The 22914-nt window shown below is 38.6% G+C and overlaps 1 protein-coding gene across 3 annotated transcripts in view; it reads left to right on the top strand.

Annotated features, from left to right (window-relative positions):
- SAP130 (Sin3A associated protein 130) overlaps positions 1-12398 on the top strand; it is a 59584-nt gene extending 47186 nt beyond the window's left edge. Inside the window, exons 14-21 of one of the 3 annotated variants that reach the window (XM_043991812.1) lie at positions 703-880; positions 1676-1780; positions 3234-3592; positions 4779-5024; positions 5206-5331; positions 10024-10127; positions 10916-11029; positions 11286-12398. In XM_043991812.1, coding sequence (XP_043847747.1) covers positions 703-880; positions 1676-1780; positions 3234-3592; positions 4779-5024; positions 5206-5331; positions 10024-10127; positions 10916-11029; positions 11286-11444 — 1391 coding nt within the window. In that variant the 3' untranslated portion in view covers positions 11445-12398. Of the gene's footprint in view, positions 1-702; positions 881-1675; positions 1781-3233; positions 3593-4775; positions 5025-5205; positions 5332-10023; positions 10128-10915; positions 11030-11285 lie in introns of all 3 variants that reach the window. The other 2 variants (XM_043991813.1, XM_043991815.1) reach the window with 2 other exon arrangements.
- The last annotated feature ends 10516 nt before the right edge of the window (positions 12399-22914 follow it).

The raw sequence follows: 22914 nt of genomic DNA, 5'->3' as shown, positions 1-22914 counted from the left end.
GCTCAGCATTTACTGCTGCTTTCATAATAGAGTATTATCTGCCTGGAGCAAAGACTTTTCCAGGGCCACCCAACCAGTATGTTTAGGAGGCAAAACTTAAACCCAGGTCTTCCTGATTCAAAGGCCAGGTCTATCTTCTATATCCTGATGCCTCTCTAAAGCATAAAGAAAAGAATTTTAACAACTAGCAAACCTCAGAAGTGGCTTCTCATCATTATTATTTGCCCTAATCATTTTATACCATGAGCCAATCATAGCAACCCTTTAAGTTTGCAAATATTATCCCCATTTTATAGAAAACAAAATTAGGGCTTAGAGAGGAGATGATTTTTCCCAAGGCCAAAATCTAGAAATTTCTCTCCCATGCTTATTATGCAGGTCAGTGAAATAATGTCCATGAAATGACATCATAAATAGTCAAGGAATATGTAAGTATAATGGAGGAAGTATTATTATTAATCACTCATGATCTTATTAAATCATCTCTTCCCTCTTCTGTGATTCTGTGCAAGTAAAACATGATGCCACCAACCCTGAAAAGCTGGTCTGTTGTGACTAGTGCTAGCGTGCACAGGCTCTGCAGTGGGTTTTTAATGATCTTTGAGGAAAAGAAACTGTTGAAAATGTTCTCTTCCACTCAAGGAATTGAAAGGATTTTTCATTTTTTCCTCGTCTTGTCCATATTCTCTTCTGTCCCCCCAGCAGTAGTGTTGGCAGATGGAGCCACAATTGTAGCCAATCCTATTAGCAATACATTTAATGCCGCTACAGCAGCTACCACCGTGGTGCAGACCCATAGCCAGAGTGCCAGCACGAGCGCACCGGCCCAGGGCTCGTCCCCTCGGCCAAGCATCCTTCGGAAGAAGCCGGCCACCGATGGGTAAGGACGCCCCCATCCTTGCAAAATAATACAAGACACTTGATTTAGAACAGAGCTGTTAAAAAAAAAAATGCAGTGATAAGTACCTCTCCATGGCTAAGAACAAGGGTGAATCATTAGATTGATCTTTATGAAATAGTATTTTATTTTCTTCCAAAATCTTGGCCCCATGGATTGTAGAATGGAAAGCCCATGATTTGGGGGGAGTTTGTATATGGGCTTCCATGGTTTCAGGATTGAATTCTTAGAATTTTTCGAGCAGTCCTGGAATTTACTGTGCACTCTTTTCTAGGGAGGTATTTTCATTGTTAGTGACCCCATTCTGGATCAAAAAGCCACTATAATTCACTGCAGACTGTGTTGTTTTGTCCAGTGGACCTCTGCACTGACTTTTCACTTTTAGCACAGTGGATACTGTTAACAGTGACAAAATTTGGAAGCATTTTCTACCTCTAGTTTACTTTTTAGGAAATTAAGTTGCTATCAAAGTTTTAATTTGAGACTTTTGAATTTTTGCCTTTTGAACCATTGAGAACCTTCTTTAAAGAAGAGAGGGGTTTGCCAAGAATGTTCATCTTAACACCTTAGGAGATATTTTAGTATACTGGATTTTTTTCATTTCAAGGCTAAATCCATAGTGAAATAATGACAGTAACACCAAGCACAAAGTGAGGGCATCAGTGTAGCCATTATGATGAATACTCCATTATATGACAGGTGGAAGGCATAATGTAATTGTCACTGTTTAACTCCCTTTATCTGAAGCTATTTTTCAGGCTTGTCTCTGTGTTTCAGAATGGCAGTCCGGAAGAGCCTCATTCCTCCTCAGCCGCCTGAAGTCACTAGTCCTCGAGTAGAAAGCTCCATAAGGAGCACATCCGGGTCACCCAGACCTTCAGGGTAAGGTCTGATTTGAATGTGCCTCGTCTTACTTCACCATCTCTATTAAGGGGGGGAAAGTGGTATTTTAATAAAAGTGAATGGAGAATTGCATGCCATCATTTTATAACAGAAATGTTATTAGGGCACTCCTCTGTGTTAAGAAATAACTTCAGGATGAGGGTTTAAGAGAAGACTCTTAAAGGGATGCCCAGAACACTACTGATTCTAGCAAAGGGGTCAAAAAGCTTTTAACCCTTAATTCCACAGACAGGCTCAGTGGTGACCCAGGAGGGTATAGGCAATGCAGAAGCATAGGCCAAGGAAGGGGAAAGAGAGGGAAGGGGGAAAAAAAGAAAGAAAGGAGGGAAATGATGCATTGGGTGAGAATCAGTGAAAAGCCTCAAGTAATAGCCTTAGTTGATTTTTGGTTATATTAAAGCAATATGCCGCCTACCCCAGTCTGAAGGATATCTTTCATTGCTAGCATTTGTAATATATTCTCAGTGATGTCTGTAGACCTCTGTTATAGATTTTAAAAGATCAATAAATTCTTTTCTTTCACTGTTATTTTTCTACTTTTAGAGTACTGAAGATCTTGTTTCTACTCTCATTTTCTTTGTGTGGTTGTTCTCTAGTTTCTACTTGATTTTGTCTTTTCCTGCTTAATGAGAAATATTTCGACCTGTGTGCATGCTTTTCTTCTTTCACATTTGAGAAGAATATACGTGGTTTTCCAATGAAAACTTAATGGAACATAGCTGGGCAGGCTCGAATCCTGTCTTAGGTTATACATCCTTTTTAAATTATACATAGGGGCATGGAGGTGAACAAAATGGTCATTTGATTTAGCAAAATCAAAAAAAAATTTTTTTTTTTTTTTTTTAGTGAGGCAATTGGGGTTAAGTGACTTGCCCAGGGTCACACAGCTAGTAAGTGTTAAGTGTCTGAGGCCGGATTTGAACTCAGATATCCTGACTCTAGGGCCAGTGCTCTATCCACTGAGCCATCTAGCTGCCCCAAAATCAAAATTTTTGTTGTAGAAACAAACACGACAAATGAAGATTTAAAAATTAATGTGGAGTGAAATTTTTGAGTCATATTCTCTTCGACTTTGAAGGTTTAAGGCTGAATTTAAAAAAAAAATTATCCTAGGGGCAGCTAGGTGGCACAGTAGATAAAGCACCAACCCTGGATTCAGGGGAACCTGAGTTCAAATCCGCCCTCAGACACTTGAAGCTTACTAGCTGTGTGACCCTGGGCAAGTCACTTAACCCTCTTTACCCTGCCCCCCCAAAAAATTACCCTAAAGTTCACCTTGGAAATAGATATCATTTATTCTAAAATAATTTAAAATCAGTGAATTGCACAAGGTATTATTTGGGTGCTTCCCAAAAGGAATTATTCAGAGCTCCTTCCCTCTAGGAAATTACTAGCTAAGACAACTCAATAATGTTTTGTTTTTATGTTTTAGTGCCAAACCTAAGCCAGAAATTCATGTATCTATGGCCACACCAGTCACTGTGTCTGTGGAGGCTGTGTCCAATCAGAGTAGTGATCAGCCCACCATTGCTGTGCAGCCCACCTCTCAACAGCCACCACCTGCCATTCCAACCATCATTGCAGCAGCCAGTCCCCCATCACAACCATCAGTAGCCCTGTCAACAATTCCAGGAGCAGTTCCTGTCACTCCACCCATTACCACTATTGCAGCTGCTCCTCCTGCATCATCAACGGTGGGTGGCAGTCTTTCCACTGTAATGGGACCTTCAGTGCCAGAGATAAAAATTAAAGAAGAAGTGGAACCTATGGACATAATGCGCCCTGTTTCTGGTAAGTTTATGCAAAGAAATCTTTTCTCTCATGAGTCTCTTTTCCCTTTAGGAATGGCTTTTTGCCTATCACCCATGTTTCCAAAGCTAGAACTCCAGTGGCCCATTTAAAATAATTCCTACAAAGAGCTCCTCTTTTCAGAATTTGTGCCGGTCAAAGCTTTTGTACCCACTGCATTGTAAGGCCTTGGTTTTTAGTAAGTGTAAGGAGATAAATTTCCTGATGACTAAACCTGGGAGACCTTGACTCAAAGTTAAGAGCAGTCTTCTTCCATTAGTTAAGGAAAGTCAGTGCAAACCACTTTTTTTTCCCCTTTATTTTTCTGCTTTCTACCACGGAACTGCTACCACTAGCTTATACAATGCATTTTTCTTCAGTGTCTATCAAGGAAATGAAGATAACCCAGGACATATTTGTACTGATAGTTATGGGGTATTTAAGATTGATGCCCCATCTAATTTGAAGAGGCTAGTTAAGAATTTATGTCATAGGGCAGCTAGGTGGTGAAGTGGATAAAGCACTAGCCCTGGATTCAGGAGGACTTGAGTTCAAATCTAGCCTCAGACACTTGACACTTACTAGCTGTGTGATCCTGGGCAAGTCACTTAACCCCCATTGCCCTGCAAAAAAAAAAAAAGAAAGAAAGAATTTATGTCATAAAGCATGTTACTGAAGAAAGGATTCTTGATCAGCTTCTCTCTATGCTTACTAAAATGTTTGGTTTTTCCCATTCTTCTTCCAACTGCATTGTTTCCTCTCTCTCCACTGACATTTTCCAGGAAGTTGCAGAATAGTTTCTTTTGAAAGGCAGCATGGGTGACCCAGGGTGGCTGAGGGTCACAACTTCAGTTTGTCTTTGATTTATTACTGATTTATTCTGTGGCACTAGGCAAATTGCAGCCTCTTTGTACTACAGCTTCCTAATTTTTAACTGACAGAGATACTGCCTAATAAGATAGGAATAAATAAGGCAGGCAGGTTTTATGGCCTAAGTGTTTTATCATTATATTTCATATGTTTTAAAGTCCTCTAATGCTATCACTGTATGAACTTTGGGGACCCCCCCCTTACTTAGGTAACATTAACAGAGAGAAGTCCTATTTAGAAGTCCTTTCAGAAATCAAATACGATCTCTTACTGCAATTGTGTTTTCATAGACTATGTGTTTCCTCTCTTCTGTCAGCAGTTCCTCCATTAACAACCAACACTGTGTCTCCGTCTCTTGCGCTGCTGGCCAACAACTTGTCGATGCCTCCAAGTGACTTGCCACCTGGTGCCTCACCAAGGAAAAAACCACGGAAGCAACAGCATGTGATTTCAACCGAGGAAGGTGACATGATGGAGACAAACAGTACTGATGATGAGAAGTCCACTCCTAAGAGTTTGCTGGTAAAGGCTGAGAAACGCAAGTCTCCTCCCAAGGAATATATAGGTAATGGTGGCTTTTAGAAGTAAATCTTCATTGAAGCATCATTTTTTTTTTTCCTGCTTTTCTGAAGTCAGTCATCTGCACTTGATATTTTAAATTGTGATGGCTGGACATAGGTGAAATTGGGTAGGAAAATCAGATAAATGACTCATTGACTACTTTATCCTTCTTGCCCTTTTAATAGATGAAGAAGGTGTGAGGTATGTCCCTGTACGTCCAAGACCTCCCATTACTCTGCTCCGACATTACCGAAACCCCTGGAAAGCTGCTTATCATCACTTCCAGAGATACAGTGATGTCAGAGTCAAAGGTAAGAATATCCCTTAAAGAAAGTGAACATTTGAATCCTTTCAAATACAGATGCCTCCTAATGGGTACTAGAGCATAGCCACATTGGAAGTAACAGAATGGTTTTGTGGGGGGAAAAAACTATTAGCTTCTGTATCTAAGCCATGAGTTGCTTTTTGGAAAATGTTTTACTGATGCTGTTCTAAAAGAAAACACACACACAAAACTGCTGTTACTTATCAATGACTCCTCTTCCCCCTCCCCAAAATGGTCTTTTGTAACATAGAAGTGCAATTAAGCAAAACAGGTCAGCGCACTGGCCTTGTCTGGTAAGGAAAGTGTTACTATGCATCAGTAGTCTACTCCTCTGCCCCAGGAGGAAAAGGAGAAGGCATGCTTCTCCCTCAGGTCTCAATGAAGTCTTACAGAGTTTTCCTCGACATTCTGGTAGTCACTGCGGTAAGAGGACTTCACTGGAAACTCTCTCCACTGATGAAACTGCAGGTCGAGTGTCTGGCCCCTCCTGTTTTTAAGCCATCTTTTCCATTTTAATAGGTGTCAACTGTTCTTACCTGCATTCTCTTATTCATGACCTCAAACATTCTTTTGTAGGATTGTTGATAGCTTGCATTTCTTTTGAAAACTACCTGTTCATGTCTGTTAAGGGGAATGGCTTTTACATATAAACCATGAGTATCTGTTGTGAGGTTTTAGAAATCTTCAGCAGTAAACCTAGGTGAACCAATAAAATTAATCCCTTTGTCTTCCGAGGTGAGCAACATAGTCTTCATTTTCTTCACTATTGAATAGCATAAAGGTCTTTTTAGACAAAGGTGTTGTTATTATTTGCTTCAACCTAGGATATTTAAGCGGGGACATAGCCCTTCAGAAAAACAGTCTGTTCCAAAGTTGTCAGATAGGGATGTGAAGATTTGTTTTATCTCCAGGAGTATTTGTAAGCATTTAAGCAGGCTGTCGTTGTTCCTAGCTACAGTATTAGTTTGACAGGCTTGTATCTTGGGTCCTACGATAAGTTAAAACATCCCACATCCTGGGTCTTGAAGATCATATTATAGTGAAGCTCTAATATAATGGAAATGGTTTAAAGCACTTGGAAAAGCAAGTGCGTGCCCGTGTGTGTGTGTGTGTGTGTGTGTGTGTGTGTGTGTGTGTGTGTGTGAGAGAGAGAGAGAGAGAGAGAGAGAGAGAACATTTACCAACACAAATTTATCAAAGTTATAGAACACCAAGAATGCATAAAAGCTTCTCTTTCAAGGCATTTTTCCTTCAACCTGTAGTAGTGTATATATCATTCAAGTATAATATTTAAGAAGTGGTGCTGTTAATAAAGTCCTTATGAGGAGCCAGGAAAGTAGCAGCTGCCAGGATAATCTGGGCATTCTTCTCTGTTCAGAATCCATATAAGCTGCAGAATAGGCAGATAATGGCATCAGCACTGAATTGACATCTTTCATTGTAGAGTTTTGATTTACTTATTGTTGAGTCATTTCAGTCATGTCCAACTCTCCATGACCCCATTTGAGATTTTGTTGGCAAAGATACTGGAGTGGTTTGCCATTTCCTTGTTTCCTTATTTTACAAATGAGGAAACTGAGACAAATGGGGGCTAAGTGACTTTCCCAAGATCACACAGCTAGTAAGTGTCAGAGGCCAGATTTGAACACAGGTCTTCTGACTCCAGGCCTGGCATTCTATCTACTGTTCCACCTAGCTGCTCCTTTTAATAGATTTACTAATTTATTCCAATTTACTGGTTGGGACCCCTTCTAGAAAAGTGTGATTGTGTGACTTGAGGTGTCAGGAACCTTAAAGCTTTGACCTGAGGCATGATTTAAATTTATTTGCTTATGGTTCTCAGTCTTTAAAGCAAAATGTCATCTTATTTTAGACAGCCTAGTTATTTTAAGAATGAGCTTATATTTAATTCAGTTCTACAAATATTTATTAAGCCTCTACTACACATGGGCCTTGATCATGGGGACAACAAAGAAAATAACTAAATATTCCATGTTCTTAGGGGGAGCCTACCTTCTGCTAGGGGTGTACAAGATGTACCCTGAGAAGCATACAGCAGTAATGGCGGTGCAGATCAGGGAAGAGTGAAGGAGGAGCATTCTCAGGGCAGTGGATCCATAGACCAGACTAGGCACATGAGAACCAGAAGCAATCAAACATAGCAGGAGAGTCAGTTAACCCAATGACAACAGCAGCTGTAATATGGACTTGCTATTAGATTTAAAAACAAAATCCTTGGGAAAATTGGAAAGCAGTCTGGGAGAAATTAGTCCTAAACAAATATTTCACAGCATGTACCTCAAGCCAAAATTGGATACATGACCTGGATATAAAAGCTATATCATAAACATATCAGAGGAAAGGGGAAGGAGATAGTTCCCACAACCATGAATCAGAGAGAATTCCTGACCAAATAAGGGATTAAAGATCACTAGAGATACAGTGGACAATTTTGATTATTTATATAAGAAGTTTTTGTACAAACAAAATAGAAGTGAACCAATTAACTAAGGAAAATATCATTTGTAACAAATTTTTCTGATAGTGGTTTGATAATTAAAATATATGAGGAATTGATACCAATATATAAAAACCAAGAGCTAGTCCCCATTGGATAAATGGCCAAAGGATATGAACAGGTCATTATCAAAAGAAGAAAGGCAAGCTATAAACATCCATATGATGAAGTCCTCCAGGTCACTAATAATGATTACGGGGCCTTTTATTTGCAGCTGAAACCTCCTACATATGTTATTCTTCCCTGGTACTCCCAGAGCTAGCAAAGTATTTTGCATGTAGTAATAATTTAATGAATGCCTTTTCATTTATTCAATAAGAGAAATGAAAATTAAAGCAAATCTGAGATCCTACTCCACACCCAAAGATAAAAGGGGAAGGGGATAGAATAAGCATTTGTATAGCACCTACTGTATTCCAGGTACTCTGCTAAGCACTTTATAAATATCTCATTTAAGTAAAATTACACTTATTTGAAGGAGTAATTGGAGCTACAAAGTAGTCATATAATTCGGGAAAGCAATATGAAATTATACCCCAAAAGTCACTAAACCATGTACCCTTTGATTGAGAAGTAGCACTATCTGACACATACACCCAAAAAGATCAAAGACAGGGCAAGGACCTCTATATACCAAAAAAAAAAATTTATAGCAATACTTTTTGTTATGGCACAAAACTAGATAAAAGGTGGTACCCATTGACTAGGGAAGGGCAGAACAAATAATTGTAGAGCAGTGGTGTCAAACTCAAATAGAAGAGAATTCCTATCAGCAGCATATTCATTTAGAAAATTATATTGTATTGTGTTTTTATTTATTTTGTTAAACATTTCCCAATTACCTTTTCTTTTGGTTCAGGCCACTTGCCTGTGGGAGTGGAATGGCATAATACTATACTGAAAAAAATATCAAAGGGACAGATTTACAGCAACCTGAAAAGACTTGTATGAACAGACAGAGTGAAATGAATAGAACCAGGAGAACAATTTACACAGTGATTTCAGTATTGTAAAAGAAAACAACCCTGAAAGGCTTAAGTATGTTGATTTCAAAAAACTGATAGTGGATCAGCTTTCCACCTCCTAGCACAGAGGTGATGCAATAGACTGTAGGTACAAAGTAAGGGTGTGGATTTTTTTGCTTGATTCTTCTTCTGCTTCTTCTTTTTTTTTAGTGAGGCAATTGGGGTTAAGTGACTTGCCCAGGGTCACACAGCTAGTAAGTGTTAAGTGTCTGAGGTTGGATTTGAACTCAGGTACTCCTGACTCCAGGGCCCGTGCTCTATCCACTGCACCACCTAGCTGCCCCTTGATTCTGAAACTTTCATCAGCTGGGGAGAGAGGAAGAAAGTAGTGGAGGGTTTGATGATAGTAATGAAAAGAAAGTAAAGGACTTCTATATTTTTTAAATATACAGAAGTTCAGAAGGAGATACATACTGACAGGCCAGTGTTGGTAATACCTTGTTAAATTTAGTATATGCTTCTTTTTTTTTTTTAAGTGAGGCAATTGGGGTTAAGTGACTTGCCCAGGGTCACACAGCTAGTAAATGTCTGAGGCCAGATTTGAACTCAGGTACTCCTGACTCCAGGGCCGGTGCTCTATCCACTGTGCCATCTAGCTGCCCCGAGTATATGCTTCTTTTAAAAGCTATATGTAGGGGCGGCTAGGTGGCACGGTGGATAAAGCACCGGCCCTGGAGTCAGGAGTACCTGAGTTCAAATCCAACCTCAGACACTTAACACTTACTAGCTGTGTGACCCTGGGCAAGTCACTTAACCCCCATTGCCCCACAAAAAACAAAACAAAAAACAAAAAATAAAAGCTATATGTAACAATGATTCATGGTTTCATGTCTGAACTTTTTTTTTCAGTTTTTTGAATATAGAAATGTTCTTGTTGATGTTTGTTGAAGTTCATAATAAAAATAACTAGAAATCTATGATTTTTAAAAGGTCATTGAGTATAATAAACAAGCTAATTAAAAATGTTTTTTTATGTTTTTTAAAACATTCTTAGGTCCTGAAGTGAGGAAAGGGGGGGGTTGTTCCATTTTTATGGGTACTTGAATAAAATGGAAGAACTACTTTGGAGACATTAGTGCTTTTAGCTTTTATTACTGAAATAAATACACTCAGCTTTATATTCATATGATTCCAGAGGAGAAGAAAGCCATGCTGCAAGAAATAGCCAATCAGAAAGGAGTATCTTGCCGAGCCCAGGGTTGGAAAGTTCATCTCTGTGCTGCTCAGTTATTACAGTTGGTAAGTGAAGAGTTTCAGCAGCTTGACTGAGCCAAGGAAAAAGGAAAGAAGATATTGCAGCCCCTTGACAAGCCAGTTTACCATCCATAAGGAAAACATTTTATTCTAAAGAACTTATGAAATTTTAGCATTTGAAGTAGATCATTGTCAGAATGGTATGTGCATTGTATTTATCCCAGGACCAGAAAATAGCTTCTGCTTGAAACAAAAGTCCAAAATATTTGGAACAGTTAGATTGTTTTTCTTTCTTTAGAGAAGCATTATCTGGAGAGATCTGTTTAGATCAATTAATTTAGAAACATTCTAAAAGAACAAAGCTGTTAACCAATAAAGCAGTTTTCTGGGGAAGAGTTTGCCTTTTAGCAAGAAGAAATAGGAATCTGGGCCAGTGTGCAAAAGACATCCTTACAAACAGCAAAAAATGATCTTACTCTGATAATTTATTTACATCCTGGAAGGGATGGCTGACTGCAGGAAACAATGATTGCCTGAGTAGTTCTTGCATTTATTTGCAAAGCTGGTCAAAGGGATTAACTAGTATTGTGACACAGTTGTTTTTGCTCAGGTTTTGTTTTTGTTTTGGGGTTGTTTGGGGGTTTTTTTTGGGGGGGGGTTTGCCCAGAACACTATGAAATGACTTGTCAGTGTACGTGAGTGGCAAAATTTGAACCCAGGACTTTTGACTCTGAGGCTAGCTCTCTTTCCACTATACCATGCTCTCTTGCTTAAGATAAGAATAAGGACAATTATAACCTATGATCCTTAACACCTTATCTTATTTATTTCAGACAAATCTGGAGCATGATGTATATGAACGACTCACCACTTTACAGGAAGGTATTATCCCTAAGAAAAAGGCAGCAACTGATGATGATCTCCATCGAATAAATGAACTGATACAGGTATGAACCCTGGCCTCATCTTTCAGTCATATTCATTAGCTTATTGAGTTCTTTATCAGGAAGCCTTAGCCTATCCCCCCTGGGAATTTTAGGGGGAGAAAATTCATTGTCAACCTAAATTATATTACCAACAAGCTAAGATTTTTTTTTTATGTGAACAGTCTACTTTGTTAACGAGTATGAACAGAAATTATTTTTAAAAAATTATTTAAAACAGTCTTTCATGAAAACTGAATGGTATTATCTTCTATTACAGGGAAATATGCAGAGATGTAAACTTGTGATGGATCAAATCAGTGAAGCCAGAGACTCCATGCTCAAGGTTTTAGATCACAAGGAGCGAGTCCTGAAGCTTCTAAACAAGAACGGAACTGTCAAGAAAGTGTCGAAATTAAAGAGGAAGGAAAAAGTCTAGACTAAGGGGAATCAGGACTCTGTGGAGAATAGTGTTGGGGGTTTTGATTTTTTGTTTTGTTTTTTGTTTTGTTTTTTTTTCCAAAAGTGGAAAATTAAAATAAAGGAAGATATCCAGAGTACACAGAAGACAGCAGAAGGGACCCACAGCGCCCAGTGACTAAAAAGGATCATTGTCGACCTGGCATAATGAACCAAAAACTTAATTTCAGCCTTGTCCCTTTTAAACTTGCTTTGTTGATCATATTTGTTTATAGCCCTCTGATGTGTCAGTGCTTACTAATTGGAATTAGTGACACAACTGGGTGGCAGGCATTTCTCAGCCTTCCATTTTACAAACTCTATTTACCCAGTGGATTTCTACAGGAAATGTACAGATCCTGGACTGAAAGTATCCACTTGGACCATCTGGTATATCTGTCTCCACAATGAACACGAAACCTCTTCCAGTCATCCCAGTCAGTTCTTGTTTCTGACTTTCTGTGTCTGAATGAGCCTTTTACAACCAGTGCCATGACACTGGGGAGCTGCCACATTTCAGATTTTAAGTGGTTTTGAACTTCTAGCTCTTGTTATTTTTTAAAAAAACCATTTCAAAGTGATTTTGTGGTATTGTTTGTCCTGCGTGTGTCCAAGTTGGTTGTTTTTTTTTTTTTTTTGTGGTGGTTCAGGGCAGGCAACACCATTGGTGCTCTGGGATCCTTGTTTTGAAGTACATCCTCGACACAGTACTTCCTGTAGCTGGTGTGATGCTGTTAATTGTATGTACTCCATACATCTCCAAACATGAATAAAGGACTCAGTGAGGTTTTTGTACATGAGCATCTTGTATCTTTTTATAGTATATCATTGTTAAAAGATCCCATGTAAATATTCTAGATTTACTGCTTAGGCCCCAGACAGGAAAATAAAAGCTAAAAGAAAGTCTTCTTGGTAAGGATCATTTATCTATTGTTATGGGAGAAAGAGTCTTCTGGGGAAAATGGCATTCTCTTTTAGAAATTCTATTTGAACATCACAAAGAGCTTGACATTCATTTTACAGAGGGCACAGACTGAGATGACATCCCCAGGTTTCAAGTAATTGGGCAACTAATTGAAAACAATCCAGTTCCTATACTTGGCTTCTATAGCTCCTTTTGTACTCCTGAACACAAGACTATGTTCCTTTACAGAGCAGGTATGCCAGCACACAAGGCCAAGGTCAGGAGAAATTACTAATTTTTCTTTTCTTTATGGTCTCACCTAATGAGAAAATGGTTCTCAACTGAAATTTATATTCATTCCAAGAAGCCAAACTTGAGTAAAGTAGTGATGGCAAATAATTCGTGATGTCATGGCCTCACCTTTTATGTTTGTTTGGGTTTTTTTTGCAGGGCAGTGGGGGTTAAGTGACTTGCCCAGGGTCACACAGCTAGTAAGTGTCAAGTGTCAGGCCGGATTTGAACTCAGGTACTCCTGAATCCAGGGCCGGTGCTTTATCCACTTCGCCACCTAGCTGCCCCCCCTCAACTTTTTAATACTGATTTCTGGTTTGAGGGGGTGGTGTTTGGTTTTGGGGGGCAGGGCGGAGCAATGAAGGTTAAGTGACTTGCCCAGGGTCACACAGCTAGTGTCAAGTGATTAAGGCTAGATTTGAACTCAGGTCTTCCTGAATCCAGAGCCCAGTGCTTTATCCACTGTGCCACCTAGCTGCCCCTGGGATTTCTGTTTTGGGTTGTGATCTGTAAGAGATTTATAACCAGGCAGTGACTGTTAGTCCAAGAAAACAATCTCTAGCAAGATCACAACACTTGGAAATACAATTGAAGTAAAGCTAAGTAAGGACTTTGCATTTATTCTCTGTTGAAATTTTATTTTTCGACTCTGTTCTGCTACCTCACCCATTACCCAATCCCATGTTTTTCTGCCACTCAAGAAGTATGATTTTATTTCCTATGATGATTATGTGAAATTGACTACAGGAAGCATTAGCAGTTTTCCTCTCACTGGAGGTCCTCAGATAGAAGATATATGTATGGCTACTTACTTGTTAGGGATATTGTAAAGGATATTCCTGTTCCATTCTGGTTTACTGTATCAGTTTCACAAACATATGGTTATCTTTTTGCTTCTCCTCTGTTACAGTTATCAATATTAACTAACTTTGTGGTCAGGAAATTTGTACAAAGGTTATAATCTTTCTGAGTCAACCTAAATTTTCAGAAATAATCAGCAGTAAATGTTATTGGGGTAATTATTCTAGGTCCTCAATATACAAAAAAAGACCTATCCCTGCCCTACAAGATGAGCATAGTAGGGGCTTTCTATATCAGTAGATAAAACAAGATAGGAAATATTCTAAGAGCCATATAAATGGTATGTTCAGTAAATGTTATTAGAATTAAAAAGAATGAAAAGGGGGCGGGGGGCAGCTAGGTGGCACAGTAGGAAGAACACCGGCCCTGGATTCAGGAGTACCTGAGTTCAAATCCGGCCTCAGACACTTAACACTTACTAGCTGTGTGACCCTGGGCAAGTCACTTAACCCCAATTGCCTCACCCAAAAAAAAAAAAATTAAAAAGAATGGATACCTGAGCTCTAGAGCAGTTGAGTAAAGATTTATAGAAAAGATAAGATTTCGATAGAATTTTAAAAGATTTAGACAAGGAAAAAGGAGGAGCATTCCTGACATGGTCTACCCTAAGGCACAGAGGCAACAAGGCAATAGTTATTTTCTGAAACAAAAAGCAGGCCAGTTTAACCAAAACAGAGACTTTTTGTAGGAGGGTAGTGAAAGATAAGGTTGGAAAGAAAGGCAAAGCCCAAGTCATCTAATATAATGTTTGAGCATAAAAACATTTTCTTATTCCAGAGGTATTCAGAAGTATTCTACATTCACTAAATATTTCTATGCCTCCTGTACACAGAGTGCTATTTTGGGGTGCCCACTGTACCTGAGAAAATAAGCAGATAATTTGCTTTTAGTTGTTATATATCCTTATTTCTTTATTCCTTAAGCAAATAGATCTACCTCTACAAAAGTAGAAATAATTCACTTCAGCAGTATCAAAACAAAATCAGTGCTATGGAATAATAATAGAGTAACTCTTTACTTTGATAATAATTATCTAGTAGGAAATTTAATCCAAACAGAAAAGACTTTGTTATATATAGTAGCTAACTGCTTTGTGGACAGCATATCTCAAGCTCATCAACATGATAGTTACCAGTTTTCATCAGCTCAAACCCTTTGGGTTAGACTAGGCCTTAGGATAAATTAATGTTGTCTTAGAGAAGCTTCAGACGCCCTAGCTTTGGTAATTGGGCTTTTCTTACCTGCTGGCTTTTATTTTTGTTTTTACATGTTCTGTCAAATATAATTACTTTCGATTTCTTTACAACAGAATGAGTTCTTGTCAGATTTGGTGACTTAGTATATTTTTTACATAAAAACAAGTGATTTGAACAGAATCTACAGATCCTGTCAATGCTGCAGAACTTTGGAAAAGACTTCTCAGGCACTAAATGGGAGCTTATCCCCCTATGTTGTGCAGGAGAGCGGGCATAGAACTGTTGCCCAGTTACAAAAAGAAAACTCTATAGGTCAAAGAGCTATTCTACTCTATTTTTCAAGGGTTGAGGGGTTTCAGGCTTTTTTTTTTAATTTCAGGGTTTTCCAATTTTTTAATAACATTGTCCAGAAATGATTTTTTTTTATTGGCAGGAGTTTGTTGAAGCTTTAACTTCACAGATAACCATGTAATTTTAACCAGTCATATCTAGTTAGTTGTGGCTCTTTTTTTTTTTCTTTTGAAATTACTAGTCTTAACAGACTAGTTAATTTTCCTTAATGCAAAGGAAAAAAACCCAACTTTTAAAAAATGTATTCTAAATACCCACCATATCACCCTATAACACCCTGTGAGCTGGTTCCTAGAAAGCAAAAAGTTCAAAAATAACAGCAATTGGTTATTCCTTTATTGGAAATCACAGAAAAAGAGTGAGCATTGGATAGGAATAGCACTTGGTGACCCATTTTCTTAGTCCTAAATACATTTTTCTGATGGCACTAATATCTTCTTTGCAGAGGCACACTGTTCAAAACAAGGGAAAAGAATGTGAGCCAGTTGGTATCTCTCATCCAAATCTTACACTATAGCATAAAGCAGGGTGTTGTTGTAAAAAGAACTTTAGGCTGAGAGTCAGAAGATTTGGGTTTAAATCCCTGGCATTGCTCCTTAACAAGTCACTGGGCCTTAGTTTCCCCATTTATAAAATAAGGGGTTTGGGAAAACATACTCTATTATCTCTTCCAGCTCTATGATCCCATGGACATTTATTGAATCTGATATTTTTGTTCTTATTTATATACACATATATATCTCTGTACACACACACACACACACACACACACACACACACACCCCTCTGTGTATATATGTGTGTGTGTGTTTAGACAGATATAATATTTGGGGAGTTGTTTTTTGAATGGTCCTTTGATTTCACTGGCATAGGGAATTACAATGAGAAAACTCTCTTTACCAATGCAGATCAGTACCTGTTCTGCAATTTTTATTCTTAGAAAACTGACTGGGACACCAAGAGGTTGAGTTGACATGTCTAGGATCACAAAGCCTGGATTGTCAGAAACTGGTCTTGAACCCAGGTAGTCATGACTTCCAAGCCAACTCCATTAATAAGTGGAAACAAGTAAATGCACAAATACACCATGGGTGTTCTAACCCTTGCAAAGACCCAAGTTCCACAGAAGTAGGAAAAAAAGCCTATCATTGTCAGCTCTGGTGAGCCAAACTATTATGCAAATGTCATCAAATATTTATATCTATGGATTCTTCCTGGGGCTTTAGCGTGAGCTTTTTCCCCAAAAATGACCAGAAATACATTTTAATGTGAAAAAAATGATCTGTATTTTTAGAATAAATGTCCAGATTCAGATATAGGCTGGTGAGAGAAGAATAAGCTTGTATTGGCCTTTAATAAAATGGAACAACTTCCATACTACATAAAATTGTCATTAGCTTAATTTTTTTAAGGTCACTCAGGGTGGCTACTTTTGGCAGTAGTAGCTTTGGCACAGTTATTGCCAGTAATAACTTTATGTGAAGACAAGCCAGCTTGAATTGCTAATAGCTGCCTTGAAGGTAAAATTACAGTGGCATTTCTTGGAAAGTTGGCTAACCTTCCATTTGGATATCCAATCCTAAAGACAGCAAAGGTTCTAAGAAAGAATGGATTGTTCTGAATATATAAGATGTCCCAAAAGAAAAGTCTTAGTACAGTTTTAAGCTTTAATAACTTCAGAAGTGTAAATGTTATGAATGTACAAGAACCGTTTGAGAGGTTATAAGAAATTTTTAAATACTGATATTTCTTATTAAAATTCAAAACAGCCATTGTCTTTGTGCTGCTACACATTAGTCAATTTTCAAATTTTGTAGAAATTTTCATCAGCTGCTACTCACTAACAGAAACGATTGCAGTTGTAATCCCAGTCTTGAGATCATCCTGAGGTTTTTTCACACACACACACACACACCAGTTTTGATATGAACCTACAAGAAAAAGTCTAATGGATATAGACCAGGTGACTATAATGGCCGAGCAGGAGCACCTCTTGTATTGTCTGACAGTGCCATTTAGAAACTGTGACACATGAGATATATAATGAGAGTGCCCCATCTTGTGAAAATTAAAAATACCTTTGAAATTCACATAACCAAATAAACACAAAGAAATTAAAATAATTAAACTTTAAATGAAGTGGGTTTTGGGTTTTTTTGGTAAGTTGGTAGCATTCTAAAGTTATTCAAGCTTAAAACTGCATTAAGACTTTGGGGACAGGTAATTTTAAAGTACCCCCCTCTTTTTTTTTTCTTTTTCTTTTTTTTAGCAAGGCAATTGGGGTTAAGTGACTTGCCTAGGGTCACACAGCTAGTAAGTATTAAGTGTCTGAGGCCGGATTTGAACTCAGGTACTCCTGACTCCAGGGCCAGTGCTCTATCCACTGCGCCATCTAGCTGCCCCCTACCCCCCTCTTTTTTTAAGGCTGGCCCAGTCTGGCCTGTTAGCTAGCTTCCTGATGTGAGATAACTAATTTCATCTTATTCTGTTACCAAGAGGCAGCAGCACAGTGTACCAGAAAGAGCAGTGAACCTTGATCCCAGTTCTGACCCTGCTACTTACAAGCTGTGTGACCTTGAGCTTCAGTTTCCTTATCTATGAAATGATATTAACAGCGACCTCAGAGGATTGTGCCATGAGATAATGCATTCAATGCTGTAAGTGAACAGAGCTGCTATTATTTTTATCAAGCTACCAATGGTGTGAATGAACAATCCTAGCATCTCTGGTGTCTGCAATTACCTATTCATAGGCTGATACCGTCTGTGGATTGTCAGTGCCCCTTACCTGCATCTGGCCTCTTCCCACAGCAGTACTAGGTAGAGAAAATATGAAAACTGAATTCAATTCAACGTGTTCTTTAATGGCTCTCATGAGAGAGAAGGTAGTCATGTTGGCTAAAATCAAATGTGAGGATTATCTGTAGATTTCATTTGCTGCTGTTTCCCTTCATTAGCACACATAATGGAGAGTTGGCTATAAATTGCTCCGCTGAGGGAGATATATTAACTCCTTCAAGCCCCTGGGGTCTATTAAGTAAATTAGCCCACTATGAGTATACCACATCCTTTAGTGACCTTAGAGAGTTGACAGACTTCCAATCAGCCAGCAGTTTATGCCAAGAGAATTAATCCTATTTTATTTAACCTGACTTCTTGGGCAATTTCTCCCTTCTTAACAAACGTATTTAAACTGGTAAGCCTACTTTGCTTTATTTCAATTTCAGTAGAGGTCTAAAAAAAATTTATTTTGGCTTTTCGAGTATTTATTGATCGATTACTATGTTCCCTGTATTGAGTAAGTTCATACGTCAGTACTATAGTTGTTTGTTGTTGGGTTTTTTGTGGGGTTTTTTGAGGGGGGTGGGGGTTGAGTTGTGTTTAAAAAAAACTTCTTCCCCAGAATCTCATCTCTGGATTGTTCTTAGTTTCTGCAAGTCACTTAACCCCAAATATAAAAGCAATTCTTCCTTATAACAAAGAAAAAAAAAGTAAGGAAAACAAGCTAGCACACTACCCATGTCTAACCAAATCTTTGGCATTCTACTTCCGTATTCTTCTACCTTTTTATAGGAGGAAAGTTTGCATTTCTAACCACTTTAAGGGCTGAGATTTCGTCAGTACATTTAGAGCAGGGGTTCTTACCTTGGGAGGAACATGAACTTTAATTTTTATTATTATTTTAATAACTATTCCAATACAATTGGTTTCCTCGATAAGCCTGTGCATTTTATTTTATGCATTTAAAAACACTATTCTGAGAAGAGGTCCAAAGGCTTCCCCAGAATGCCAAAGGGATCCACAAACATTGCTTTGGAGAGAAGTCTAGGTAAGGAATGTTTCAGGAAATTCAAAGGCTCCTCTGAGTAATGGATTTCTCTCTAAACTAAGAAGTCTACAACATAGCCAATGACTTTTTGAATCCTTGAAATCTTGTTAATGTTGGCAGATAACAAAGTATTCTTGAAAAAAATTTTTTAAATCTTTCTTAGGCCATGCCAGGAGATTGTTCTTAAACTTGAATTTTCTAAAAAGTTAGTATGTGGGAGTGTGGGTACCCTTCTATCCCCTAAGTTGCTTATGTCTTATAAATACTTAAATCCACCTAGGGGAGGGTTCTAGAATTATCACCAGTCCAAACTCTTCCCTTTTGGAACAGTAAATGATAAATTGCTGTTATCCTTAAAGCAACATGCTTGTTTGTGTCATAAAGACTAGCTGCTTTCATTTTGAAACTTCAATCTCTAGAGTTTAGAATAGTATAGACACTGAAGTTACATTCATGTTGCTTGCAATTAGCTGCTAAAATATAGTTGCAATTAGCTCTGGTTGTCTTTATTCCTTCCCTAGAGTGACAGTTAGGCCCAAGAGATTCAGATAAAAGGTTTTTCTTCTGATTCTTCCCACAACAAATTAAGGTGGTTCATTTTATTTGGAACAGGAAGAAAGGAGGTTTGTAAGACTGATGGAAAATATGTAACAATAGTCAGCCTGCCTTATCCAGTGCCATGTTAGGCTAGAAACAGTTTACTAGAATTCCATTTTGTGAGAAATTGGCCAGTCACAGGGTATTGGCTCAGCATTAAGCTAATGCAGCCATAACCACTGCTTTAAGAAATGAAGCTTGAAAGCAATTCTTCATCCTTCCAATAAACATGAATCACAGTCACAGAATGTTAGAGCTGAGAAAGAACAAAGAGCTTATCTAGTCCAAGTCTTTTTCCAAGAGAGAGAAGTAAGGCTCAAAGACATTAAATGACTTGACTTGGGTCACGCCTCAACAGTGGCCCAACCAGGAGCACAAGAACCAACCAGATCTCCTCACTGCTACTATCCAGTGGATTTCATTATTCCATGCTGCCTGTTTTTGAAGGTTCCCTCTGAGGCAAAAAGATCCTAAGTCCTTGACCCTAATGATTTTCTTGGTGGAATCTTTAACTACTGGAAACTTTAACTACCACTTTAAAACAGTCACTGGTGTGACCCTGAGCAACTCACTTAACCTCTCTTTGCCTTAATCAACTAAAGAAGGAAATGGCAAACCACTCCAGAATCTTTGCCAAGAAAACCTCATAGACAACACTGGTGTGCTGTGGTTCATGGGGTCACAAAGAGTTGGATATGACTGAACAAAAATTTACATAGTGCTTCATATGCATTATCTTATTGGGTCTTCCCAACAAACATGAAGTAGGACAATAGTTCTTAAGCAGGATATGGGTATTATTATCTTTGTTTTATAGATGAAGAAACAGATGCTCAGAAAAATTAAGTAACTTCATCTTCACACAGGGATTAGGAATTGGAGACTGAGAGGAAGACAACCCCTGCTCAATAATTCTCTGGAACTCAGGGCCAATGTGTCAAAGGCTCATTTATTTTCATTCTCAAGAGAATGGACACTTACAAATAAGTGCTACAGCCAGCAAGTGCAGAGGGTGAGGGCTCACAGGCCCCTTTTTAATCCCTAGTCCCTAAAGCAAAATGGACCCCCCTACTTGTTAATCACTGGCCTGATTACTTAAGGTTACAATCTACACAGGAAAGCTAGCTAACCAGGATGCAGTATTCTTAACCCTCATTTCCATAATTATTCTTTGGGTTCTCAGCCAATGGGGAGGTAACAAACACAGGGACATTTCTTTAATCTTCCCTTATATGGACACAGCCTAAAAGAGGACCTCATTGAGACCAGCTCAGGGCTACTTGAACCATGTCATCTGTGTGCCTGAGGGGAAGAGGGGGATTGAGACCATAGTCCTCAAACAGGTCTGGAGGGTTAGGGTTAGTGTAATTTAAATGGTGATGGTTATATCCTTATAGAGAGACCATTACCCATTTCCTCACAGACAGAATTCAATCTCACTTCTGTTCACATCAGAGCTCAGCTTTTATTTCACATGAATAAATGGAAAATGTATAATAGGACATACATTGGAATGCTCTCTCTCACATTGGAGGGCTTCACACATAAGCTAGAAAACCTTTTATTAATGATGTTATAATGTTGTTCACTCAGACACTTACTAGCTTGTGACCCTGGGCAAGTCATTTAGCCCTGTTTGTCTTCGTTTTCTCATCTGTAAAATGATATAGAAAAGGAACGGCAAACCACTCCAGCATCTTTGCCAAGAAAACTCCAAATGGAATCACAAAGAGTCAAACACAATTGAACAACAACAAAATTGTTCAGTTGATGCCTTCTGAGGTTCTTTCCAACTCTGAGATTATCTAAAACAGTGCAGCTAAGCATGGAGGATACACACCTGAAATCCCAACTACTGGGAAAGTTGAGAGCTAGTGGATCTCTTAAATTTGAGAGGTCTGAACTGCTGTGGGCTAGGCCAATTGGATGTCTGCAGAAGTTCATAAATTCCACATTAATATGGTGAACCCCAGGTTGTCTAAGAACGGGTTGTCAATGCTCCAGTGTTGATTAGTAGTGGGAACACTGTGAGCAGCCCTTACACTTCCAGCCTAGGTGAGACAAGGAGACCCAGGTTTAAAAAAACAAACAAACAAAATAATCTGTACAAATTCAAGTTTTGAGTTAGCAACAGAACAAAGAAGGCACAAAAAGATGGGAATGCTTTTCTACTAAACCAGACAAAACTGTTCTGGAGCCCAAAGAGAAGAAAACTTTCCCCCCCATTTGTTCCCAGTAAGGTATGAGGCCAAAAGCAACAACAAAAAGGTATGAGTGAATACATGCATACAACCCACAAATTCATGTTTTGGCTAGGAAAAAATGTGGTTTTCTAGCCTCTATTTTTGACTCAGCTCCGTGATAGTACAACAATAACTCTGCCCCTGCTATCTGCTCAATTTAGACACTGAGATCTCTTTCTGTCTTCTGCCTACTCAGAAAGAGGAGTTAATCTAACACACACACACACACACACACACACATACACACACACACACACCCCTCTAAATTTTTCTTTGGCTTTTTAATCTCTTCATTCTCTCAAACTGTTAAAATCCAACACAAATGAGGCTTTCAGACCTTAAGAACCACACAATGCATCTCATTCATCTACAGCAAGAATAACAGTTTGTAACTCAGGCTCCCTAAACTGTTTAAAAACATAGGAGAGGGCAGGTAGGTGGCGCAGTGGATAAAGTACCAGCCCTGGATTCAGGAGGACCTGAGTTCAAATCCGACCTCAGACACTTGACACACTAGCTGTGTGACCCTGGGCAAGTCACTTAACCTCACTGCCCTGCAAACAAACAAACAAAAACATAGGAGAACTAGGTTGTCAAATATTTCCTTTGCTCTTTCCAAAATGTGGCAGCCTGGGAGGCACGAACTGCAAAGGAACAAAAGGGCAGTCCGTTAAATAACTTCAATGATGATGGCTGGCTGAAGAGTTAGCTTTTTCCCCTAAAAGTCTTGAAGCAAGAAATACGTTAATGAGATAGTTTTCTGTATTGTTTGCATCTCCCTTTCCTCCTTTTCCTCCCTACCCCAAAAAACAACTACAAGGATGAATCCACACACAGACAAAGGTTTTTAAAAATTGCCACTAGTGGAGATTATCTGTTTTATTTACCTCTCCTGAATCAATCAACCTACCAATACTGGAGAGATTTTCTTTTTCTTGTTTGTTACTAAAAGGGGAAAAATTGGCATCATCACTAGACCATCACAGATAACGTAGAATCAAGATACCTTAATCAAAACTTGAAATTCCAGCCACTATAATAGCTACAAAACATATCTGAAAGAGGAAAGAGAGAGTTGCCTGAATTTATTAAACCAGTTTTTCCATTTCCAGGGGTCAGTAATCCCTTATAAACTATTCATATCCCACCCCCTTCCTGGCTACAAAATTTTTAAACTGT

The sequence above is a fragment of the Dromiciops gliroides genome, chromosome 3, assembly GCF_019393635.1.
Source record: "Dromiciops gliroides isolate mDroGli1 chromosome 3, mDroGli1.pri, whole genome shotgun sequence".
Taxonomy (NCBI): Eukaryota; Metazoa; Chordata; class Mammalia; order Microbiotheria; family Microbiotheriidae; genus Dromiciops; species Dromiciops gliroides.
Note: the sequence above shows the minus strand (reverse complement) of the source record. Positions and strands in the feature narration are given on the sequence as shown.